The sequence below is a fragment of the Carcharodon carcharias genome, chromosome 5, assembly GCF_017639515.1.
Source record: "Carcharodon carcharias isolate sCarCar2 chromosome 5, sCarCar2.pri, whole genome shotgun sequence".
In the NCBI taxonomy this organism is placed as follows: domain Eukaryota; kingdom Metazoa; phylum Chordata; class Chondrichthyes; order Lamniformes; family Lamnidae; genus Carcharodon; species Carcharodon carcharias.
In genome coordinates this window covers 134,307,069-134,334,437 of record NC_054471.1, presented here as the reverse complement: position 1 = coordinate 134,334,437, position 27,369 = coordinate 134,307,069, and the positions used below count along the sequence as shown (strand labels likewise).

The 27,369-nt window shown below is 44.5% G+C and overlaps 1 protein-coding gene across 1 annotated transcript in view; it reads left to right on the top strand.

The window, feature by feature from the left end:
* Nucleotides 1–27,369, top strand: part of lama4 (laminin, alpha 4) — a 216,340-nt gene that overhangs the window by 3,919 nt on the left and 185,052 nt on the right. The window contains exon 2 of the mRNA XM_041187778.1: nt 12,939–13,040. Coding sequence (XP_041043712.1) covers nt 12,939–13,040 — 102 coding nt within the window. The remainder of the gene's footprint in view (nt 1–12,938; nt 13,041–27,369) is intronic.

Genomic DNA, 27,369 nt, shown 5'->3' with positions numbered 1-27,369 from the left:
TTGAACTGACTTTAAAGTTGAAATCATTTACTTTGGTTTGATTTCCTTTCACAAGATTGTAAGTGACTAGATAATAAGTAAACAATTCTGTTGAAGAATTATGTTCTTTTTGTCTATTTAATTAGAGTATTTCAGTAAATGCGAACTCACAATTCGTCACCAGTACAAATTGGTTTACAATTTAGGCGAGTGTAGTCCAGTGCTTTGTTTTTTTATTCCTTTTGAAGTAAAAAGTTAAAAGTAAAGATTATTTTGAAAGTATAATGTTGGTAAAAAATGAAGATGTAAAGGGTGAGGGCCATGAATATTTTAGTCAAACTGGCGGAACGTTGATTGATATTGCTGGTATTGTCAGGGATTCCATGGCCAGAATTTTACATCTCGTGGCGGGTGTACGCCCAAGCCGAACGAACGTGAAATAGTGTGAGATGACATCAGGCGAGCGTCCTGACGTCATCCCGCACGTGAGCAATCTTCAGGCCTGTGGGAGTGCGCGGGTGTCGATGCCATGCCCACCAACAATTAAAAGGCCACTTAAAAGGCAATTGATCCTGGGTTCACATTGCCCTGCACAATTTTGAGCTCATTGCACGGGCAAAATGGGCAGCCCACTTTTAACGACACCTCATCCAAGGTTGGGATAAAAACGATCAGCAGCATTGCCATTGTTGCCATTGTGAGTAGTGAAGAGTTTAGGAGATAGTTTGCTGATGGTTGCTTACTTGAACTTGACAGCTTCATCTCTGTCCTGAGCTTCATTCTTAGCATTTCTAGGCTTCATTTCAGGACTCATTGGTGTCTCCAGGTTCCAAGGAGGATTTTGACCATGTGGATCCTTCCAGGCACTCGACAGCCTTCTGTGACCCTGGTAATGGGGATTATGGTCTCCGCTGGTGGCATCTCCTCTGAGGAGGAAGAGAGGGGCAGAAGGGAGAGGGGGCCAGGTGTCCCAATACAATTTCCAGGGGAGCAACCTGCGGGAGATAGGCTCAGACACAAGGGGCGCAGGGACAGCTGGTAGTCCAAGGCATAAGGGGTACAGAAGATACCACTATCCTGCTGCCAGGGTTTACAGGCAGTGATACAGCTACCTCACTATGTCCGAGGTGCAATGCCAAAGGAGGCTCCGCCTCTCCAGGGAGACTGTGACCTCCATTTGTCAAATGATTGAGCCTGAGATCAGCTCCAACTGTGTGGGTGGACACCCCATGTCAGAGGCTCTGAAGGTCACGGTGGCCTTCAGCTTCTATGCTTCTATGTTGGTGTATAAAATTATGAGGGGCATAGATAAGGTAGACAGGAAGGAACTTTTCCCCTTGGTGGAGGGTTCAATAATCAGGGGACATAGATTTAAGGTAAGGGGCAGGAGGTTTGGAGGGGATGTGAGGAAGAATTTTTTCACCCAGAGGGTGGTGGGAATTTGGAACTCACTGCCTGAAAGGGTGGTAGAGGCAGAAACCCTTGTAACATTTAAGAAGTATTTGGATGCCATGCCTTACAAGTCAATGGGCCGAATGCTGGGAAATGCCAATAGAATAGTTAGGTACTTGTTTGACTGGCACAGACTCGATGGGCCAAAGGGCCTTTTTCTGTGCTGTAGACCTCTATGACTCTATGACTCATGGCTCTTTTCAGGGGTCTGTGGGAGATCTTTGTGGAGTGTCCAAATCCACTGTCCACAGTTGCATCAAGCTGGTGACTGATGTTCTGTTCAGGCTGGTCATGACATTTAGTTATTTCCGTACGGATGAGGGCAGCCAAGCTGAGCGAGCCAAGGGTTTGCAGCGATTGCTGCGTGCCCCACATCCAGGGCACAATCGACTGCACACATGTGGCCATCAAGGCTCCAGTGTGTCAGCTGGTTGCCTTTGTCAACAGGAAGGGCTTCCACTCCATGAACATCCAGATAGTTTGTAACCACCAGACTCAGATTCTGCAAATCTGTGCGAGGTACCCTGGCAGCTCCCATGACGGCTTACATCCTCAGACACTCACAGGTGCCAAGGCTATTCACTGCTTCAGGTTGACTGGATGGATGGCTGCTGGGTGTCAAGTGCTATCTGTTGAAGAGGTGGCTAATGACGCCTCTCTGTCACCTAAGAACAAAGGCAGAGCAGAATCATAGTAGGAGTCATGCCTCCAGCAAGGCGGTGATAGAGAGGACCATAAGTCATCTGAAGATGCGCTTCCGATGCCTGGACCGTTCAGGGGCTGCACTACAATACCGCCAGAGCGGGTGTCACTTATAGTGGTTGTATGTTGCACTCTCCACAATCTGGCTCTGGCAAGGGGAGACCCGCTGGAGGAAGAAGGAGAAGAGGAGCTTGAGGCAGCTCCTCAGGCCACAGAGGATGAATTCAATGGTGAGTCAGAAGAGGAGCATGATGAGGAGCACTCTGAGGGTTTGGAGGCAGACCTCTGGATCCTTCATTGAGGCAGGGAAACCAGGAATGCCTTGATCCAATACTCCTTCAGCTAGGCTGTCAAAAATCTGCTTCTGCCTCATGCCAGGGCTACTGCCTCCATCCCAGATGTCTGAGATGACCCTTTCATTTAAATCCAAAGTCCACTCACTTTAGAGCCACTTACATCCAGCATGAGACACTGGGGTGCTCTGCACCTACAAAACAAGTAAAGCATACTCAGGCCATTAAGACAAAAGCAAAATTTATATCATGTTGGCACGCATATCAAATTAACGTAACTATACATTGTGTAAATGGTCACATCAGTAAACATATTAACAAAACATGGCAGAACAGAAGATCACCCGTGAACAGTCTCTCGTGCTCATGGTGCCTTAAACTCCACCCCCCTCCCGGCCCCCCTCTCTGGCAGCGGCATTGGAGACAGCCTGCTGACTCTGCTGTCTTGTTGGCCTTGATGATCTTGGCAGTCGTCCGCTGGCCAGTGGAACCTATGATCGCCCCGCCTGAGAGGGAGCGGCAAGTGCCACAGCTGGCCTCTCCCTACACATGACAGCCTTATCAGAGCCACAATCACTGGCAGAGGGGCAGAGAAGATGCTGATGTCAACCAGAGTGCCCTGAGAGGAGCCTGTGGAGATGACAAGCAGCTCATGTGCTGACATGGTTCTCTGGCATCAGGTGTGACTCTTCAGGGGCTGCATTCGTGGGTGAGCTGCTGATTCTAGGGAGAAGAAGGACATGTTTAAGCCACCACACTGTCACTGTACATCCCAGGCACCCTGATGAGACAATGGAGATCTGCATCATGGTGCCATTGTCTTTCAATGATCAATGGGGACTCCAGGTTTGAGGCTCCCATTAATGATGAGACTACACAAGAATGTATGCAGAATCTGACACTCTCACCTCTATGCACTGCACCCTTATCTTTGTCAGAGGCCCCTGCCTCTCCATGACCGGCTATCCAAGGTGGGTGGTGGCTTTCCAGCTTCAAGGCATACATGCATACATCTCGTACCTTGGCAGAATGAGCAAGTGTGGGGGGCTTCCGCCTGTCTTAGATCTTTCGTTGGTGATATGGCTTCTCTTCTCCTAAAATGATAGAGGAGCATTAATTTGTCCACTTTCTAACTGCAGCACCATTGCAGTCTGGCAAATCCACCCACACCACCAACCCCCCTACCCACTCCCCCAAGCCACCTTGTAGGGCACATCCGAGTTGTGGCCCTCGACCCACAAGGCACTCAGGCCAAGTAGCCAGAGCTCACCCTCTTGGCCAGCTCCGGTGTCAGTGACAGTTGGCACTCAGGCTCTAACACCCCAGAGTCTGGGGGGATGGCTAGCCCTTATCATTTCTTAGTTGTGAGTACCAGAATTCAAAGGGGCTTGCAGGTTGTCAGCAATCCCACAATATGCATTCCAGCAGATTACTAGGATTCCTGAGGCACTGCCTGGGTGTGTGGCAGTAGCTCCATGGAGCATGAACTTGCTGTTCTTGCTCAGGATGACAGAATTCATGCTGCCACCACAGCCACACCACAAGTACCCTTGCTGTTGCCTGTCAGCCATCCAGCCTAGACTGCTACCACTGATACCAAAGCCTTGCAGTCCGTAGTCAGACCTTTAAGACTCAGCTGGCTGAGGCCATTCTGCAAGGCAATCTGCAGTCCCCCCAACTAAACATCAGTAATCTTCCTCCAGCCATAGTGCAGCTGCTGAAATAGTTCTGCAGGCACGAAGAGAGTGCACAAGGGTAATTGGTTGAGTATTGTATGGAATATTTAATATGTTTTGGATAAAGATGGTATGAAATGGCTGTTTTGTGGTGTCATTTATTTCAGGATTGTGGAAAGATGACACTGTGTTGGCATGTAACAGAGGGCTGTGGTAAGATGAGGAACAACTGAGCAACAGGAGTCTGGGATTTTATTCAGCGGAATTGGATTGTGATGTGCACTCAAAGATTGCCTGTCTGAAATGTCAGCTGCGTCTCCCTTCCTCCTTCTTCTCCTTCTCCTGAGGAGTTCCCTTCATGATAGCCAAGTTGTGGATGATGAAACAGGCTAGAACAATTTGAGACACTTGGTAAATGCTCCTCCTGAGCAGTCCAGGCAGTAAATCATTGCTTCAGCAACCTGATAGTCTGCTTGATTACATTCCTCATAGCAGCAAGGTTCACATTGTCTGAGTGCTGACATGGATCTTGTGGAATGGAGTCATCAGCCATCCATAGAGCTGATAGCCCTTTTCATCAAGCGGTGGCATAGTGGTATTATCACTGGGTTAGCATTCCAGAGACCCAGGGTAATGCTCTGAGAACCCAGGTTCGAATCCCACCAAGGCAGATGGTGAAACTTGAATACAATAAAAATCTGAAATTAAAAGTCTAATGATGACCATGAAACCATTGTTGATTGTTGTAAAAACCCATTTGGTTCACTAATGTCCTTTAGGGAAGGAAGTCTGCTGTCCTTACCTGGTCTGGCCTACACGTGACTCCAGACCCACTGCAACATAGTTGACACTTAAAATGCACTCTGAACAAGGGCAATTAGGGATGGGCAACAAATGCTGGCCCAGCCAGTGACGTCCACAACCCATGAACAAATATAAAAAAAAACTAGCAACTACCATTTGGTTTAATGGTTGTCGAAAGACTGAGAGAACAGCAGACAGACACAGGATGAATGCATCACAGCTGTTGTCGAGATAGTGGGCATTCACCAGTATGATGTTCTGGGTGTTGTCGCACACTAAATACAAGCTGGGTGAGTGTTACCCTTTGGGTTTTGGTACTTTTCAGCATTTACATGCAGCACCTTCAAAGCCATGGCTCCTTGCACCATGGGAAAGTTTACCATTCTGAAAAAGCTACATGTCCATTCCTCCTGCTTCTCTCGATCTAAACAGAAGACAATGAAGTCCCCTTTCCAGGATATAGAATCTCTGTGATCTCCCAGATACAGCGATTGCCAGCAAACTGTGAGATGTTTGCTGAGTCACCTGTTCCAACCTGGAAGTATCTGCTGGTGAAAAATTTAGCATCATGGTCACCTTGACAGCCCCTGGCAGCAGCATCCTTGCCCTGCGCTGAGGCTGAGTATGGCTGGTTACAAGAGATAGCAAAGTTATATGAGCACCTCCTTGGTGGAACCACGAGCTGCCAAAGACATAGCTCCTGATTTAAGCACAGGGAGGAGAAGTGCTTCCTGAGTGGATAAGTCTCCCTACTGAGAGCTCTCATCCGCCTCCTCCAGCTCCAAACTTGGTTTCTTTGCTTCATTCGCTCCATTTCCCTCTGACTCTGTGGCCCAAAAGGAACTGCAGTTATAGCACCCATGGCCGGGAGCGTGCAGTGTACTCGGTGACCTTTCCATTACCACTAATGCCATCCCAGTGTCCAGCAAACTCTCTGCAGCTATTACCACCATTTTTGAACAATCCCAACAATCCAATATTTCCACAAATTCTGCAAGAGCCAGGAGATACAAATAAGCAACTGATCTGTCAGCTGGATGGGAGTCTTTAAATAGCACTGGAGTGTGGAGGGGCCATAATGTTGCTGAACACACGTTAGGCTGTGTGTGTTAAAGAGAAGGCATTAACTAGAGTGGTGAGGTTGAAAATGGTAAGTTAGACATCAAATTAGCTTTAATGCTGACTGACATCACAATCTGCTTCCTCTGCATAATTTCGATTCACGCACATTACACATGGGCTATCAATCTCAAAAACATGGTGCTCTGCACTGGCAGCACTGGAAGTGAGATGCTCCACATCAAGTGTGGAGCAGATGCCATTTTTCATTCAAGCTGGAACCTCAGAGTAGAATTGTACAGCCAAGGAATCTGAATATATATCATTTCAACTGTCTAATGTTACTCAATGGAAAAGCATTGGCAGCTGTGAACAGAGAGACCAAAGAGTTGAAATACATAATTCCTTTGGCAGTGAAAGTGCAGGTAAATAAATCTATAATCAGAACTCCAAAGGAATGTGTGGTTTTATAAATAGTAAATGAGTCATGACAAATGTTCACAAAAGATTGGTTAGGTCATTGCTAAGAGACATTAAAGCCATGTAGCAAGTACAGTTGCTAAGGATCCCATCGACTTCAGGTTGCCCACTAAGCTGCATACAATCCTGACTTGGATTTATATCTCCATCCCTTTATCATTATTGGGTCAACATCATGGGAAACACCATTTCTGGAACATCATCACCACAAGGACTGCAGCAGTTCAAGAAGAAACCAATCATCACTTTCTCAGGGCAGCAAGGGATGAGCAATAAATTCAGCCTTTCCGGCATTACTCACTTAATCAAAACCATTTTTGAAACAGCATAACTGCACTAGGATGATGTCAGCGATGACAACGATTGCACTCCTCTTTTTTCCTTTCCTTCCCTATCTTTCCTGAACACATTGGGCAGGATTTTTCAGATGATGGGGTTTCTTGTCCTGCCACCTGAAGAGTCAGCAGGGCACACATCCCTGCCAATTACATCCTGCCCCCAGCCATTTAACACTCAGAGGAGGGTGGAAGTCCCACTTCAGAATGCTGCTGACCAGTCCAATTGATGGGAGCTCTGTAGTCCAAGCAGTGCCAGTGCCAGCAGTGACCAAAACTGGGACAACAAGCAATTGACATATTTCAAGCCCCCAGGTCCAGGACTAGGTAAATACGAGGGTTCTCATGGTGGAGAAGGGTAGTGATGCCCAGGGCTGGAAGGGTTTGGGGGGGGGGGGTGGGCAGGGCAGTTGGGGAGGTCGGGGGGAGGGGTTTCTTGATGGAAAAGTCAGGGTGGAAGGTGTTGACAGGTTGTTTAGTGTCTTGCATGATGGAACAGAAACTGTGTATTGGCACTTCATAAACTATATACATTTCCAAGCTCCAGACCTTCATGGGTGCTGTCTTCATGCTGGTATCTGCTAGACTCTTCTACACACAGTCTACAATCATGTAACTCTCTACACCGCCATGTGGGAAGTACTGTTTTCCCAGTCCTACATTAACCCTTGCTCTGCCAAACACCCTTATACTACACCTCCCCCAAGTTTTATAAATTCAAATAGCCTGGAGGCTTTATGACTCTTCCCGATCTTGTTCTTGTCATGTTTGGAGGAATAGTAGTCTCAGTTGCTTCGGGTTGACTTTGTTGGTTGGCATTGAAATTGTAGTTCTCTGTGTTTCTGACACTTGATGGTCTCCATTTAATTCACTTTTTGCACTCCTTCGAGTTGTGTTTCACGTTATTGCCCAGCTGTCTGCTTTTTTCAGATACCATAGGTTTGTCCCATTCCTTCTGGAGTGAATGTGCATTCCGTTCATTCCTGGAGTGAACGCGGGTTTTCTTTTTCCATGGAGTCCACTATGTTATTCCTGGACATTGACATTTCAAAAATGGAACCTTCATTTCCATTTCTTTCACAATTTTAGCTAAATGTTTGTTTACTCTCTTATTTTCCAATTCTTTTTCAAGCTTTTGAATCTTTTCTTTCACTCAGTAACTACTCTGGTGAGTTCAGTTGTCTTTGTTTCAGAGTTATCTGTGGAATCCCTACACAAGCTTAACAACTTCAGCTGGGCATTCAGTTCCTTTCAGAGTCTTTCTTCCATGGCCACTGACTGCTTCTTAGACTTTTCCAGTTCACTTGAAAGATCCCCAATTTGTTTCTTAGAATTTTCCTTTTCTGATTTTAAGTCTGAATTTGCTGTTCCATACTGTGCATCTCATCTATTGTGTGCTTCAGATTGGACTGAGTTCAAGAATTTCATTGCTTTTTCACAATGACGTTCCAACATTTCATCAGGTTTAGTTGTTAATTGAGCCAACTGCTCCTAGTCATCAGCAATTCCTTTGTCTGTCCCAAGCATTTTCTCGTGAAAATTAACAAAGACTTCTGATACCTGAAGTTCATCAAGATCTAATTTTTCATTAGCAAACTCATCTTTCATCCATCAAAGTTGATTCTCGGCACTGATCAGTTTTCCCTTAGCAAAGCCTAATTTCTATGTGCTATACTTCAAGCCCACATTCTTTAACTGCATGTCTGCTAATTCTTTCTGAGACTCTTCATACTCCTTTGTGTGAACTTCTACTTTCACTTGGGTATGCGACAGAAGAGGTAGAGAACTCTTTTTCTGATTGTCGAATAGGAGCTGCAAGTTTTCTAATTTTTGTTGCTGCTATACACAAAAATTCAACATCTTTTCCTTTTCCTCCTGCAATCTTTTGTTTTGCAGTTTGACCTCTGCATATTTCTTTACCACTTTTTCCACCAGCTCATCATTTTCATACATAGCATTAAAAAACTCGCTTTCCATTTCTTCATATATAACTTTGGAAATGTAATGTTTTTCCAAGTTTTCTTCCAAATGTACACCCGTTTTCTTCAGCTCTGCAGTCTCTTTCTTGTACCTCTTGGCTTCCTACTGGAATATTAAACATTGCTGAGTCTTCTCTGCCAACTGGTTCTTCAGTTTTTGTAGCGTGAATTAATGTTGCTTCTCTTCGTAATTTTCCAGAGAAATAAATTTTGACCTGAGGTGTAGCGTGTGAGGGTCTTTCAACAGATGTTCCTTTTCTTTGCAAAGCTCAATTGCTTAAGAGCATAAAAACATAAGAAATAGAAACAGGCGTAGACCATTCGGCCCCTCGAGCTTGCTCCGCCATTCAATAAGATCAAGGCTGATCTTGTTTTTTGATTTCCACATTGCCATCTAACCCCAATAACCTTTGATTCCCTTGCTTAACAAGAATCTATCTACCTCTGCCTTAAAAATATTCAAAGATGCTGCTTCTACCGCCTTCTGAGGCAGAGAGTTGCAAAGTTGCACAATGCTCTGAGAGAAAAAAATTCTCCTCATCTCTGTCCTAAAAGGGCGACCCCTAATTTTAAAGCAGTGCCCCCTAGCTCTGGACTCACCCACAAGAGGAAACATCCTTTCGACATCCACCTTCTCAAGACCGTTCAGGATCTTGTGTACTTCAATCAAATAACCCCTCATTCTTCTAGACTCCAGTGGAAACAAGCCCAGTTTGTCCAACCTTTCTTCATAAGACAACCCACTTATTCCAGGTATCAATCTAGTAAACCTCCTCTGAACCGCCTCCAATGTATTTACATCCTTCCTTAAATAAGAGACCAAAACTGCACACAGCCTAGAGGTGCGGCCTTTCCAATGCCCTCTATTACTGAAGCATAACATCCTTACTTTTATGTTTAATCCCTTTCATAATAAAGGATAGCATTCCATTAGCCTTCTTAATTACTTTATGTACCTGCATTCTAACTTTTTGTGACTCATGTACTGGAACACCCAGATCCCTCTGCACCTCAGAATTATGCAGCCATTCTCCATTTAAGCCTTTTTGTTCTTCCTGCCAATGTGAACAACTTTACATTTTCCCACATAAACTCCATTTGCCAGATCTTTACCCACTCACTCAACCTATCCATATCCATCTGCAACCTCCTCATGTCCTCTTCACAACATACTTTCCTACCTACCTTTGTGTCATCTGCAAATTTAGCTGCCATGTCTTCATTCCCCTCATCTAAGTCATTGACGTAAATCGTAAAAAGTTGAGGCCCCAGCACAAGCCCCATATTTTCTTGTAATAATCGAGTCTCCTCTACTTTGTTCTGCTATTCTTCCATTCTGCTGCTCAGGACAGTCTTCATTCTTCATGCTGCTGAAACAATTTTAGTTGTAATTTTGAATTTTTTCTATAGTGACAGTGAGTGGGATTTTCCAGGCCCGCTGTGGTGGGACCCGCCGTGAGGGATGCGGTGGCCCAGCCAAAAGTCCATTGACTTTCGGCAGGACCGGATGATCCCATCAGTGTGTGGGGCTGGAAAACCTTGCCCAGTGTTGGTATGAAATCGCCAACAGTCTTGAACCATGCATTGCAATAAGTATACCTAGCTACCAATAGGAATATAAAATATATATGCATTCCCCATGTCACTATAGAAACAGCTCAAAATTACAACTAAAGCTGTTTCCCATTTCATTACCTTGTAAAGCAACTAATCCCTTGTTGTGGGCTAGTACCTAGAACGTAATTTCACAATATCTTTGCAAATACAGAAAAGCAAATAAAAACACTAACAGAATGTGCAGCAGATTTGTTTTGAGTCACTGAAACTAAAAGCTAATTTTTAGAATTTTCTTAACAGAGACTATTGTTTGAAGGAGACATTACAAGATCTTAAACCCTTCAATAATATGTGTTGACACCTATTTAGTGTAAACATGACAAACATTTTTGTTGGTGATACCGGCCACCTTTTATAGATTTAGCTTTCTTGACATGGACGTGTTCCAACAAATAAGGCTATTCATGATATAATTATAATATAATCACCTCAAAAACTACCTAAAAAGCTGAGTATTTGTTATATTGCTCTCTCTGCTGCTCCCTGTGTTGAGGAGGTATAAATAAAATTGTTCAGTAATGCTGCTTGCTGCAAATCCATGTGGTGAATTCTTCTGAGTGCAACACACAACAGAAAGGTGGTGACAAGGCCGAGATGGAAATTTTTTGTACATTTCATTTGAAACATTAAGAGCTGAAGAACATTGTGACATATTTTTGGATATCCTAAAGTTGATTTTGAGGAAGATTGAGCAATTTGGAATATTACTCTGGATGATCATTGTGTTCAAGTACACAGTGAGTCAGCACAGTATGTAACTGAAAAAAAATGGCACTGCAGACATAATTGTGGACAAAGGGGGAATTTGACCTTAACAAAGAGGATCAGTGTAATTATGAATGAAGGTTAAACATTTGGCTGAAAGCAAATAAAGGAGATGAAGATAAAGTAAATGTTTTCCTCATCTTGATGGGGCCAGATGCTTTTGAGAAGATATATACCAATGTTGCCCACAGGACTCCAGTACTATGGACTATTATGAAATTAATGAGATTCTGGATTGACATTATGGCATGACTAAGAATGAGATTGCACTCAAAGATGCATTTCAGGAAAGGAAGTAGTTGCCAAGTGAAATGGTTGCAGATTACATTCTCAAATTAAAGAAACACCCTTGTCACAGTGGGTATGGCATGATCTTAGAAATCAACATTAGGGACATGTTTGTAGGAGGCATAAAGGACAATAAAATCCAGGCCAAGCTTTTGAGCAAGGGCAATAAGTTGATGTGGAAGGAGACGTTCAATGAGGCAACAGCTATAGAAAAGGCAGAAAGAGATAGTTGTAAATTGCAAGGGAATTCTTTTCCTAAGCCAGCAGGGGAGGTCCACTGGATTCCAGTGGGATCCAGGCAGTCAAGTTTGCAGTCTCAGGGTCAGGAATGTAGATGCTACTGTCACCATGATAGCCACCAATATTTAAATGCCCCAATTTGTAGTCAATGTGCTATGCCTGTGGGAAAATTGGTCATATACAGATGGCAAGCAGGAGTAGAGGAAACTGGAAAGTTCCAGGTCATGGTAAAGCACCAGGTCACAGCCACACCAGGTCAAGGTCATGGCATCTATCTGTGGCGTATTGCACTGAGAAGAGCTCACATAAAAAACAATTTCTCCATGTTTCTTAACATGCCACTGCCAGGTGCTAACATTGGGTTAGTGGCTGAAGCACTGAGGCCAGCCTGGGATTGAATACTGAAATGGAAGCCAACCACTGAACAAGACAGGGGACTACAGTACCAAGCAGGTGTGGGTGCAGTGCAAAAGTTAGGCTGGGAATCAGGCATTGGGTCAGGTAGTGGGGCACTGGAGCAAATAGAAATCAAGGCCTGCAGTAGACTATGGAGTGGGGTCTGCAACAGGCTGGGTTAAAAAAAACTTTGAGTCTCAAGAAACGGTGAAGTGGATTAGAGTCAGTAGTATACCTTTTATGTAGATATTTTCTTTTGTCAGTTCAGAAATGTAGTCCTAGATTCTCCTCTGAGCTATCACTCATTTTGGGGTAGATTTGTAACAGGAAAGAGAGGAGAATGATTTCTTAAAGGCCAGCACCTCAAATTTGCCAGAGAAAGTCTTCACCTGAAATCTCTGTCGAAAAAGCTTCTTGTTCCCTTTAAGGTTCCCCAAAAGGCCATTGCACCACATTTTAATGGGATCAAGAAGCCTAACCCTTTCACTGCATTCCCCTCCATTCCTGCTCTGAGCCTTCCTCAAATAATTACTGGCAGTATACCTGTAGTGGTACGAGCTGCTGCATGATATCCTTGAGATGGATACTATGTTGAGGAAGTCATTTTCTATTGTTGGGTTCCTCTGACATGGAAATAGAAAGCCAGCCCTGTATATACTTACAGCTGAATATTGATCTCACTAAATTGTTTTGTTATCACAAAATTAAATATTTAACTTCAGACATGATAAGATTAGTGAAAGTGCAGAGAGTAAAGTTTTTGATCACTTTAGTTGGTTGTTTCTGGGCTAGTTTTTTATTAAACGCTGGTTTGTTTTTGATTATCATGTTCAGTTATACAGTATTTGACATCTTGTTGCTGCTCTTTTTCAGGATTGTACCAAAGGTTTCTACAGCACAGATTATGGAGAATGTTTGCCTTGTAACTGTCATGGCCACTCAGAACAGTGCCTTGATTATTCTGGAATCTGCACTGTGAGTAGCTGCAGCTTTTATTAACTGAATATTGTTAAGTTGGATTTTTATCTTAATGTCATTTATGATTAACTAGTTCCAACTGACTGCATTACATTTTGCAAGTTACTCTGCTTCACTCTCCTACTGATTTCTTTCATTCCCTATCTGGCAGTTTTAATGACCCAGATTCAGATGTTTTGCCAGCTGTTTCTTTTCAGTTTACACTCTATGTTGATAACATATGGCTCTGCTCGCTAGACAAAACCAAGCTGAGAATGATTGCAGACAACATGGATTTGTCAGACACTTTTTAAGCAGGGCATTTTTTCTTTGTTGCCAAGTAGTCACATTATGGTGTTTTTGATAAGACGTCTGAAAGGTAGTAAAGCAAGATGTCATTAGTTTCTGACTTACTACTAAATAGGGATAAGGGAACTCCTCCTGGTTCACACTTTTTATCAGTTGATCCAGTTATCCCAACCTGTCCAACTGGGAATTAGTTTTGAATCATGAAGCAATTATTTAAAAATTAAAAGTGCAAATAAGCCCTTTGCTTGTGCTGAAGTGATCAGTTGTTTGAGTTTTGGCTGAAGAGTTAAATCAGTTTAAGCATTAATCACTGTCCAGTAATTGTGACCCACTTCAACTGAAGCAGAAGGATTTGCTTGGTTTTGACTTTTTTAGCCTGTTGCTGCACTTCACCCTGCTGGAGAACTTTTATGCTGTTAAGTATGTCTAATGCTTGTTCAGCCATGCACTACTCTTATAAAACGAGTAGCCGGTGTTCTAAATGGCAAAAGCTGAGGCTATGGGCTAGATTTTCAAGGAGTAAGGGAGATTCTGTGGAGAGGTGAAAATGTTTGCCAGGACCCAATTCCGGGATTCCCAACTCCACTCCCAGAGTTTCTGAATTTCAGTAGGCCCTTTTAAGGATGCGGAGTGGTTTGGCCATGAGCCTACACCCTGCACTCCAAACCTGGCTGGCTCTATCACATGGATAATCGTGGCCGAGTCCTCCACAATTTCATAAAGTTGAGCATCAGAGCTGTCATGCATCATAGTCTGCATGAGGGATCCTTTCGAAAGATAAGTTCAAAAGGCCCTCCTCATTCCCCCATGTGACCCCAACCACCCCGCATGACCCCTCATGCTACCCAAGCCAAGTTATGCCCCCTATGGCCCCACATGTCCCATGCCAAAGTATGTCCCCCACCTACCCACTATGGCCCCTCAACCTGCCATGCCAAACTATGGCACTTCCATGCCATTCATTGACTAGACACACAGTGTAGAACCAATAAAACCTATAATGGCAATAGGATGTGTGAAAAAAACTAGTCATTCCGTGATAACTTTACATTTTCTAAAAAAAAATCTCCTTTTTACTATAGTCCATCCAGACCATTTAACATATCAATAGCAGAAACTAAAAGCACTTAAATCCTCTTTATCTTGCAGTGTGCAGTTGACAGAAGAGGTCAGAGAGCCAGAGCTGTCAAATCAAGCAATGTTTTCCCTTAGGCTCAGCTGTTTCAACAGGTTAATAAGTTTCTTAGCTCTAAGCCAAACCTCATTTTTTGGTTTCTTCTATTGATACTTTAAAGGATACTTTATTCACCTATAGTAAATAGAGCTTTTTGTTAAGAAAGTAAAAGGTTATCAATGAATGACTTTTTTAAAAAAGCTTTTTTCACACATCCTATTGTCACTATGGTGTTTAGCGGTTCTATACCATATGTCTAGTGGGTGAATAGGCATAGAAATGCCAAAGCTTGTCACCGGGGCATGAGGGGCCATATAAGTTGGGTGGGGGGAATACTTCAGCATGGGGGAATGAGGAGCCAAGGGGTGCATGTGGGGGCATGACGTGGCATGGATAAGGCATGGAGAGTGAAGGATGAGGGCTAGAGGGCTCTCTTTATTCATTAAACAGCCCGCCTCAGCACTTGACAGTCCTTGTGGCTGCCTCCAAACCTTTTCCTGGGTCAGTGGGCCGACTGCAGCCCACACCCACACCCCCTTCCCACCCCCACTCCACACCCCTATCCTTCCTGGCACTTCCTTCTGAGATGGGAAATTTCCCAACTCCCGCTACCTACCTTGAAGATGAAAATCCAGCCCTACGAAACTGTTTTTTGAGGTTGTTGTGCAATCATGTAATACATTTATAGGATTTGTGTTTCTTGGAAACACTTAGTGTCAAGAATCTGAAATGCAAGGGAAGAAACCAGATTACAAGCTAGAAAATGGTAAACAGATGGATGTGGACAAAGATAACCAAGCAACACATGCAAATGGGAGAACAAAAATAGGCAGTCACTGTGCAACTTGAAAGGACTTTAACTATGTGATGTATCTAGATAGAAGCATTAAGAACAAGAGACCAGTACTGAAGGCTGTAGCCGGAGCACAGTAAGAAACTACAATGTAGTGGCAATAATAAAAATAGTTCTCAATTCAGTGAATTGAAATAAACTTAACATTTAAGAGTATAGATTGTTTAGAAAAGTATTCTTTAGTGGGTTAATGATGTTGATTCTGTGAGCTTCTCTGGTTAGGCAAGTCCAATATGAAATACATCAAGCTAACACTCAGGGCATGCTGTACATATCCAGGTCAGCATGAAGAGGAGGAGAGTTTGCTTTATGAAGAAATAAAAAGGCATGTCAAAGGACAAAGGGAACTTCAATAACCAAATATAAGCTGAGATAAACAAAGCAGTTTAGGTCACAATTTTCCGTGCCCGCTGGCGTCGCGCATGTTCAGTGGCGTGAGCGGACAATATGGCGCGACGGCATGAAATCAGTTTGCGATCATCCGCTCAGCCTGCCAATGGCGGGCCACGTTTCCCACCATCGGATGTTAGGAACCTCATTGTAATACATCTGCATATCATCATAAGGCCAGCCCGCCAGAATCGTTCCCGCCCCCCTGCCCCCTGTTGGATCATCCGTGCATATCCACAGGAAAACATGCCAACATGTTTTGCAACAGCACATATAAGGCACTTGGTGAACTGTAATTTGCTCGGGACTTCAAGGTTTGTTTGCCTACCTTGCTTCAGTCAGCACTCGCAGTCATCAGCGCCAGGCTTCACAGACAGCACCACATCACTTTTAGGGAAGTGCACAGGCAGGTCTCTACCTACCAGATCAGCCATATGTGGGTGGCTTTTCAATGGCTGCAGGGCTAAGGCTTGCTTGGGAAAGAGGAAGAAGTGGCCTCAGGCAAGGGAAGAGGCTGCAGGATGAGAGCTGCACTGGGGAAGGGGGGTATCCAAGGATGTGTGTGGGGGCACATGTTGATCTCTACAAGTGGCCTCAGGATGGTGAGGGCTGAGGAGGCAGTCTCCAGAAGAGATGAGGCCAGATGGACATTTGAGGGTATGTGTGTGATAATGGGAGGTGACATCCTTTGAGCTGGCAGTGAGTGAGATGCCAGTGAATGTATGATGGGCTTGAGTGTGTGAGTTTAGAGAGATGAGATGGTTGACATACCTTGGTTGCAAGGATGAGATAAATTATCTTCTTTCTACATTGGATGGCCAACTTCTTCTGTGCGACATTGGTACTGATCACTACTGCCAACGCCCACCAAGCCAGAGTGGTAATGTTGCTGCCCCTCCTGTGGCCAAAGCAGGGTTGGAGGACATCAAAATGAGCCTCTATGGTGTCCAAAGGGTGCTTGAGGGCTGCAGTTTTCTTACATTTCAGGGCCATGTCTTTTTTGTTGCAGTCCTGGACTGGAAGCACTGAGCGCAACTGTACTTCAAATGTGGTGCCTGGCGTGATGAAGTGACGAAGTGACGGCATGGCAGGCGAATCAGAGCCTGCTCGCCATCAAAACAGCATATATCCTACGAATGCATAATTAATGCAGCAGCTTTGGGATGATGCAGTGTGAAAAGCTGCCATTGCGGCTGGTGGGTAAAACATCATTTTTCCCATTTGCTACCACACTTAGTGCAAATCCGAGATGATTCTACCCTAGAGTCAGAGTTGATAAATGAAATGCATAACTGCTTCCTTCATTATTCAATGCATCAAGATAGTGTGGCGAGTTAGTGCTCATCTTGATCTGGCATTTATTAATGGCTTGGGTAATGTGCATAAAATGCATAAATCCTCTGCTCAAAGCACATCTTGAACAGTGCATCCAGTTCTACTTAGCAAGAAATAAGAGACATTCAAGGACTGTATACAATGTAGAGATGAACCAGATGAGGCCTATCCCCAGGACCAAGGATTAAGGATATGAAGAAAGACTAGAGGAAGTTTGGCATTGGAATTTGTAAAACACTACTATTTCCAAACCTTAAAGCTTCATGAAGATTCTCAAAACAGCCATACAAGCGCAATGACAAGCTATCCACCATGTTGCCTGTTTGAGGAGAGTGAGTCATACTCCCTTGCTGTGCCCCAGGCTGCTTTATTATAAATCCTGTTCAGTGGTTGCTGAGCATGGGCGCCGTTGGCTGAATTTTACAAGGTTGGGTGGTGTGGGCAGAGGTGGAATGAGTTTTCGGGGTTGGGGGGGGAGGCAAAAAGGGGGCTACAATCTTAGGGGGAGGCCCCTGATGCATACAGAGCACCCCCCTCCCCTGCCACAAAGGATGTACCCCCCCTCCTTAAGTGGTCATTAATTGGCCACTTCAGGGCCTCAATCAGCCTAAGGTCAGGCAGGCACCTTACCCAACCCTGCATATTATGGACACCGGATCAGGAGTGGGCAGGAAGGTGACAGGGTACCCACCCATTATATTTCATATGCCCGCCATTGAAATCCAGCCACGTGTGATATGTCGGTGTACCTGTATCGCCACTTAAACTGATGATCTTTATCAAGTGCTAACCAAGAGAAACAGGCACAGGTGCCCAAATGATGTCTGACTGTATGAAGCACTGTGATCACTCACAATATAAAGTTTGACATACGTTGCTTTTATTCAAGCTAAAAAGCAGATTACTCTGCAGGCCAACTGAAGACCAGGTTTGTCTTTTCCAAGCATTTTTAGTTTTTTTTTGTTGAATCCCTTGTTGAATCAAGCCTTTGAATATTTTCAGAATCAAGCATTTAGGAACAGTCAGCAACAGGAATTTTAATGGGTATCCTGGGATATATGTTCAGCAGATGTACAAGGCTTCAGAAACATCTCTCTGATCCTTTGAAAGGGTTACAATCACCAATGGACCAATATAATTTTTGATCTAATTGATTTTTGGTCCATTGTACCAGTCTAACCCGACTGAAGTTTGGTGTTTATTTGTATTAAAATCAATTCCATAAAACCATCAAATTTATGCTATAAGAATACTTTAGTGTTATTATTCTCCTGCTGTTCATGTTGAACTGACCTTTAGGCAAATTTGATCATTGATGAAGATTTTTTATTGATGTTCTGAAAAAATTTCTGAAAAAGCACTGCCTGGTCTCCATAGAAAGCTATAATCTATAATTATAATTATAGATTGCTGTACTTAGCACCCGTGCACCCACATGCAATTTTAGATATTATTTGTGACTAAAACTAGCTCCAATATTCACAAAATGTTGTTTTGTGATTTTTATCACTTCCATTTGAGCTAGTTACTCTATTGAACAGCTGATAAGAGGCAAGTAACATTCATGCCACAGAAGTACAGGTAAGGTCATCTCCAACAGATAATCTACCCATCTCTCCATGACGTTCAATACATTGCCATCACTGAATTCCCCACCATCAACATTCTGGGATTTACCATTGATCAAAGGCCTAACTGGACCAGTCATATAAATATTGTGCTACAAGAGCAGGCTGAGAATCTTACAGCAAGTAAATGATTTCCTGATTCTCCAAAGCCTGCGCACTATGAAGAAGGCACAAGTCAGGAGTGAGATGGAATACTCCCCACTTGCATGGGTGAGTGCAGTTCCAACAACACTCAAGAATCAACACCATGCAGGATGCAAATTAATTAAAGGTTATTTTCATTTTCTTTGCTGTTCAAAATGGTTGTTGGCTTCAGCAATGTATGTATGCCTTATGGGAAATCAATAAAGCTGGTAAATAGATGTAGGGATCCAATATTGATAGTCTACATCAAATGCAGAGAGGCAAGAGATGGCAATAGAAACACCCTCTATCCCTACCAAACAGGCTTTCACCTCTGTTCTCTCTCCATTCCACATCTTGGTTTCCTGCTATACTGAACAACGTTGTTTTATTATGTTTGCAATATCAGCTTGAATAATCACTATGCCTCAATTCTCACAACTAGTGCAAATGAGCAGTTTATGAAAACCCAAGGTCCCAGCTCTCACCTGCCTGCTGAGAAGGTCACTCAGATGTCCTTGAATCATTCCTCCACATTTTGCAAATGTATTTCTTCTGTGCATGCATGGTATAGTAAATGTGCAGGAGAAATAAACCTGCAAGGTTTTGTAGGGTTGTTTTTAAAGTTTCTAGAAATGTAAACAAGGGATCACTATATGAGCAGCATGAATAGAGGACTGAAACACTGCTGATTTTCTTTGCCCTTTCTCCTTCTCTGCTCTTCTGAGCCCATTAACTCCTTTCTCAGTGGGCATTTCATAGATACTGAGTGCCCTCTGTCTGTTGACAGTGAATGCCAGGAAGTTGTTTGACTTCAAGAAGTTCAGCGGCAGGGCCCTGTGACAGTCACATGCATGATCCTGTTCCCTCACCTGATTTGTGCATTGCACACATACTTTCCAGAAGCAGACACTTATCAGTCTACAGATGAACTAGGGCTGTTTTCCATTCCTAACTCAGGCCACTAGAACCAATCATAGTGCCACACATTTCTGTTATCGCTCAGACCAGCAAGCTCAGAACAGAGCAGTCTTCGAACCTAGGACTTCTCTGGTGCTTATGATTTATCCAATAACTGAATAATACTCAATAGTACAGCTAGGGAATGCAAAGAATTTCAGGTCTAACAATGCCTTCATTACTAAAGTCTTGGTGCTACCTTCTTTATATAAGATTACATAGGATATATGGCACAAACAGGCCATTCGGCCCAATCAGTCCATGCTGGTGTTTATGCCCCACTTCAGCCTCCTCCCATTTTCTCTCATCTATTTATATCTTGTGCACCATATGCTTGAATCATTATCAATGATTAGATCCAGAACGGTATGTGACTACTCTGAGTTTGGCAAACTGAGTAAAAATATTGTAAACCTCTGATAACATATATATTTAGTTTTTCCTCTGCTATTTTCTCAGTCAATTCCAGTTATAATCTCGTAATTGACTTGATTACTGGGCTCTTCATTGATTATATCCTTCCCTCCAATCCAAAAGGGTTATTACAGCAACCAATAAATACGGTTCATTCACTATTCTTGAGCTATCCCGTGAATGACCGGGCTGGCGGGCATTAACAGTAGGCTGAAGCACTGTGGGCCTGTCTGGCTCAAGTATTGGTTTACCAGATCTGCAACAGGGCTCACTTGCCTACAATCATTCATCACTTGATCTGTCAAATTGCCATCTCAACCCCAAAGAGACCTAACATCCTTCACCTGAAAGCATTATGACTCATTGGCCATTGGAGAATTGACAAGCACAGGTTTGGGCCCTTGCTAAGTGGATAGCTAAGTGGATAGTAATCCTTCATGAGTAGCATACTGATTAGCACAACTCGCTGTGAGTAAATTGCCATTGATCTCTGGAGCACAGCATAGGCACATGTTATAATATTCCTTATTATAAGATGATTCCATCCGTTATAGATTACAGTTGAAAGAAAGGTAGGGAGCAGACAGGACAGGAGACATGGATTTTAAAAATTAATGTTGTAATAAGGCAATCTATTCAACTATAATTGAGGCCCTGGTGATTTTGCAACTGTTGATCTATTTTCAATATTTTAATGTAAAACCACAATGCCAGATGAAAAGAGTGTGCCAAATAAACAGAGAATATGGTGAAATGGACTTTTGTTGCCTGGAAACATTAGAAATAGCTTGAAAAATAAATGATGGCTTGTTGAGAAAAAAATGAGCTGTCTAGCCAAAAAAGTGGATACATAGCATCCTAATATGGCCATTTTGCTTGTAAAACATGCAAAAGCTTGCTAAGTGTTGCCAGACAACCATAATGTCACTATATTGCTATCATTGTTGTTTGCCAACTGCACAATCTATGATGATGTCATTAGAGGCTTATAATATCCTGTCTAGCTGGCAAGAAATTTCCCTTTGGGGCAGCATGGTTCTATAGCTGACTATATATTTAAAGTGACTCTCTCCCATCTAAGTTAACCTCATGGAAATAAGAGTTAGTTGTGAGATATATTCTTTTTGATTCCAGAGTTTTAACATTTTTTACCATTATATATAGTTTGAGGGGGAGGTTCTTAACAACCCAGGACATTTTGATAGAAGGAACTAAATGTAAGTGTGGATTGGGTATCATTTTGCTCATGGTACATTGGAAAATATGTCAGATTGAAGCCTTGGTGTGCCTTATGTCAGTTACTAACTGTATTTACTTTGGGAAAAAGGTGAGGAGGAGCACACATACATTACAGAAACAAATTCTCTCTCAGCAAATGGATTTTTTTCAACCCTAGTCTGAATTACTTTCTGTCATGCTAGAGTTAAAGGGGACAGGAAATTGTGCTATGCAGGCCTAAGTTGTTTTGCTTGGTCTTGCTGCATTGCCAGCTGCAGCTAGCCCCAGCTGCTGGCGTGGCCTGCATGGCACACCCCTTTGAAAAGAGTACATAAGTGGACATTCCCAGTGTGCATTAGGAGCCTGTGATGGGGAGTTATCCTTACAACACAGTTGTTCTGCTTTGCTCCTTTCTATTGTGTTCCATTTTGTCCTACAAGACTGAGGTCAGAATGTCAACGGTGACGTTGCACTGTATTTGGGTGTGTTGTGAACAATGAGGATACATGTCAGGACTTGCCCTTCTTTTTAACTCCTCAATTGATTATACATGGTTTTATGTAATTTTTAAGGATGTAGATATTTACTCAATGTCTGTGCTTAACCATTTATGTGCTAATTGCAAAGAAATTAGTCTGGCGGGCTTTCTCAAGTTAGAAGGAAAAAGGGGTTCATTTTTATTGAGTTAAAAACTCACCCAGATAAAGGTGTAAAAATATTCAATAATGTAAACCCACATCCAATCTTCACAACACACACAAGCGCACACACACACACACACACACACACACACACACACACACACACACACACAATTACAAACTATACAGTAGGAAGTTACTTTTTAGCCAAATTAAAATTCAACACATAAAAGTAAAAAATAGAGAATTCAAAGTTTATGAGTTCTTTGCTGGTATCTGTGGCTACGGCAGATTTTTCTCCGCAGTGTTCTTGAAGGCCGAGAGTTGAAGCCCATGTAAACTGCAATTTCTGGAGATGGTGTCTTTTTGTTAAACATAATCCGTCCTTTCCAGAAGTTGATGACTTTTGCACCTGAAGTTCCCTTGGTTCGAAAATTTTCTATCTCTGTGCTGGATTTTACACTATAAAGAGATATCCTAAAAATGGAAGAGAAGGAGAGAGGGGGAATATTACTGTTCAATTGGCAGGTTTCTTCCAGACTTCTGCTTAGCAGCTTGCATTAAGTAATAAAAGAGATTTCAAAAATAGCTATTCTAGTCACATGATCTCTCTCTCCCCATCATGATTTCAGAAGCTATTTGCTTAGCTCATGTCTGGACAGACCATGGCTACTATTTTACGGCCTAACTGATTAGCTTTTGTAATGTCCCAACTATTAACTCTGAAATGATCCATTATCCAATTTGATGAGGTAGGAATACCTTTCCATATAGCTATTGTCCTGGTAGACTTTCTGTCTTTGCCTGGGAGGTACTTTTATAGAATTGCAAATGATGAGAAACAGTGCAGTTTCAGTTCATCCTTTGAAACAGCTCTTGACATCAGCAAGTGTGAAATTCCATAGGAGGATGTTTGGGCATGTCTTAATTGTATTCCACATTGGAACCTTCCAGAAAACTGGTTAACTTTTAACACCAGATGTGGCAGCCATCTAAACTCAGTGGTCGGAATCATCTGGCCCTGTTGGCGGCAGGCTTCTTGCGAGAAGAGGGTGACGATATGGCGAGAAGGCCAAAAACTGTTTTCACGCTGGCATGAAAGCACAGCAGGATGATGTCCACCATGGCGGAACGCGAATCCCGCTAACAGCTGACATGGACCTGACTTGCTTTCTGGTAAATGAAGGCAAAGTGAGGCCTGACTGGAATCACGCCCATGCCAGATTTACCATTACTCCGGCAGGAAAACACACCAGCCTAGAACAAGCCTGGATAAGTGACACATGCAGAATTGAGGACTTACCATTTTGATCTTGCTCAGATCGTGGACATCTGAGGAGAAGAAGATGCTGGAGCCCTACAGCTATCGGTCCCTGGAGGAATGCGTGCATCGCATGCTGGGTGGATTCTCATGGATATGGCTCTGCTGCAAAGCAGCTCACGGAGAGTGGGAGGTCTCTGTTGACATTTTGGTCTCACTGCAGAACATCATGGTCTTGGCCATGGGCAGCAGTGGATGATCTGCGTGAGGTGGTGCAGAGAGGGAGGCCCAGCTGTGCGCGAGAAGGGAAGTGTGCCAGATGGGTGAGGTTGGGGAAGGGTGATGGGGGGGGTACAAAGGTGTCGAGGTGGGGTTAGGTTGGAAGGGGGCGGGACAAAGTTGCCCGGGGTGTGTTGAGGTTTGGAGGGTATGCAAAGATGTCAAGGGGTGAGCTTGGGAGGAGGGAGTATGGGAGGAGGAGGGTGTAGCAGGGGAGAATGCAGTAAGTGGAGAGGTAGGTGTGAGGTGGGAGCAAGGTGTAAGGGAGGCCATTCAGAGTGGAGAAGAAGTTTGGAGAGGGGAAGGTGTCCGGGGGTGGAGGGAGTTCAGAGTGGGAAGGTGTGCCAGAGGGAGATGGGAGTAAGGAGAAGGTATGTCCAGATGAACATGCAAGGGAGGGGGTTATGGAGTCAATGACTGCCTCCTGCAAGGCAAACTGAGGGTGAGCATGGGAGGAGGGCATGCTGAGTATGAAAGGGGGCAGAGTCAGCTGGAAGGAAGGGAGGGTTAGAATGAAGATGATCTGACCTATGACTCCATGCATCAGATTAGGGAATGAATTACTTCATTGCATCGAATGCTGCAACATGCAGAGTACTTAAGACCTCTTTCAGACAACACTGGGATGTAGTGCGGAAAGAGCTGGTTTTCCAGTGTCTCAATTTTTCTACCTTCCCATCTCTTTATTGTCGGAGAAAGGATCTAAGCAAATAAGAGCAAGCCGGCAGAAGGGACGGCTAGGGTGATTGGTGGGGACTCGAAGGCAGGCACAGGCACTGGGGGTGGGCAGGAAGAGGTGGGGAGGTCAATGTGGCTGGAGGTGGGATTCTCAGGAAGGTGGGAAGCATTCATGTTCACCTGGACATCGTGGAAAGATAAGGGTTCAGGTTCATAGGTGACTGCAGGGAGGTGGAAGGTGATGCTAGGAGGTTCAACAATGATGGGGGAAAGAACATGGATGACTCAGCGAGGGTAAAGGACAGGGGAGTTAACAATATATTTCACTATTATCATGGCTGTCGAAATAAAAAACAAAATCATGTTGGATGGGCACTGGTGCTGCATGGGAGTGTGATCAGTGGGTGGGTGGAGACGCAGGTCAGCTCAGATGGACAACTAAAAGAGAACCCCAGCAGGCAGCACTGAAAATGCTAAGGCAGTGAGATGAGTGTAAGGGATGAAGATTCCACATGTGTGGAAGAATGCTTGCACGAGGCATGTTTCTCCCTCCGGAATCACTCGTGGTCTGGCTATGTGCAGCTGAACTGCTGGTACCGGGGCGGGTCGGTGGGGGATGCAGTGGGAGCACTCATGAAGCATGTCAATGAAGCTGAAAGACAATATTACACAATGAAACACTTGGGATCAGAATTTATTAACTTTTCCAGGCCTACGTCTTCTTCTAGGTGTTTCCCTGACATCCGCAGCAGGGGTGGAGAGAACCTATGCAATGGTTGGCCCTGTTGCCTCTGATAGCTTTGGTGTGTGTTCTCTGTAGATCCTAGGCCTGAAGGGCTTGGCTTGCTTTGGCTGTCCTCCTGTGGGCCAGTTGCTCCCTCAGCAGTGACATAGGGCAAGATGGAGGGGGTCACAGGTAAAGGCTACTTGGAGGGAGTGGACTGCCTCTAAGTGGATGATCCAGGGGTGTCCAGTTGCCATCCTCCTCCCTTTGGGTGCCTGAGGTCCCCAGCCTGATTCCTTGAGGGGAAGGAGCACCTGAAGGAATATTGAGGTGCCACATTTCACTCTGGCATTGTGACTGCAAGAACTCATGGCTACCATGATGGAGTGTGGCTCTGCAAGCATCTCTGCATTCTGCTGGAAGAGGGTTTCCATGGCATTCACCATCCTTCCCATGGAGCTCTCCAAGCACGCACATGTAGGCAACACTTCATCAGAGAGCAGGTGGACGCACTCCTCCAACTCCCACGTCACTCTGTTGTGGGCTTCCAACAGCTCCACACGATGTTCCCCCGCTTTCTGCTGATTCTCCAGGATGAGTTGGAAGGCCAAATCCAGAGGCTCGTCATCTGAATCAGATCTCACAGATGCCTCTTCCCCAGCAGCCTTCTAAGTGCCGAGGAGATTGGCTGAACCTACTTCCTCCTGCTATAGACATGAGTCCATGCGGTGACCACCAGGTTGTGAACCTGAGCCTGCTCTAGATCTAGGTCTCACCGAGGTATGTGTCTCTGTGCTGGTGCAGGGTGTGGGTAAGCGCTGTGACAGGTCTTCCAGGCTTGTTATTTCCAGCTCTTCAATGGAGGAGGTGTCCTTTTGGCTGGAGGTGAGGACTTGGATAGAGCTGAAGGACTATTTGGCTAACGACGTCAGTTGCTTAGCAAATCTCCCTGTGAACCAAAGTGGAGATAATTAGTGCATTGTAGCAAAGTCAAAAACAGGAGAGGGAGCACTCACAGTTGCATTGAGACAGGGATGATGAGGTGCAGGAACATCATGTGGGTGTTCCCTGCCAACCTCACCATCGGTGCAGGCATGGTCTGCATCCTCACCAGTCAGTGCTATGGCACACTCCTCAAAGTGAGTGAGGGGCCTAATGTGGGTCACTCTGCCCCCAGTGTGGGACCTTTCCCTGCTGTTGTAAGCCAGCTTCTCCTGCATGAAAACAAATGGAGGGAGTGCAAGAGGGACGCATGGCACTGCGTGGAATGTTAGTGTGGTGAGCGAAGCCATGGACGGGATGAGAACCCGAGCTCCAGAGAATATGAGCTGATGGAGATCTGAGGGTGTGCCTGAGAGTTAGTGGTGATGTCCCTTGAGGTGTGAGATCCCTATGGATGTGTGTGATGGGTTTGTGAGTGTCTGAGTTGAGAGTGATGAGGTAGTTGACTTATCCTAATGGAACAGATGAGATCATTCATTGTCCTCCTGCACTGGATGGTTAACCTCCTCTGTGCTCCGGTTGCACTGACTGCCACTGCCACTGCCTCCCAGGTTGGATTGGTGCCTTGTGGATCTCCTGCAGCCAGAGCGGAGTAGAGGACATCATGTTGGGCTTCCACTGTGTCCAGCAGGTGCCCCAGAGAGACGTCACTAAATTTGGGGACTGCCATCTTCTTTGCTTTCGGGGCAGTCTGCTGTTGGAGCCATCCTGATCTGAAGACATGGGCCAGACATTTTCCCTCGTCAGGTGGGCTCGGCGAGAGCGGGCAGGGGCGATCGGCTCCACTCCATGCGGTCGGCCAATTAAAGTAAAGCCCGCCCTGCATGGATCCCGAGCAGCAGCACTAGGCGCTACCTGTCTGGGAGGGGGAAGGAGGGAAAGCCGGGCCTGGCATGCCATTCGCACGTGCGCACGAGCTGCCTCAAGGAGATTGAAGTGCTTTTTAAAAATATTATTAAAGACAGTAAAAATTTAATAAAACATGTCCCCTCATGTGACTGTGTTACATGAGATGGGGCATGTTTTTAATTTCAAAATAAAGTTTTTATGCAATGTGTATTTGTTTTAGGAAACCTCATCCTGCTTGTGGATGAGCTTTCCTAAAAAATGGAAAGGCCGCTTGGTTATCAATTATCGGCGGGTGCGCAGTTGACTCCGGCATGTTGTGCGAGTGCCTGATGACGTCAGGACGCACACCCGACATCACTGTGCATCATATTACGTTCAGGCACGTTGAGCTGAAGGTAAAATTCTGGCCCTGAAGTAGGCTGTGCTTTGGTTCACTTTAAATATGGCATCATATTTAATGAGAATGAGAAAACCCTGAGGTGACGGCATGGTGGGAAAATCCCAGCCGG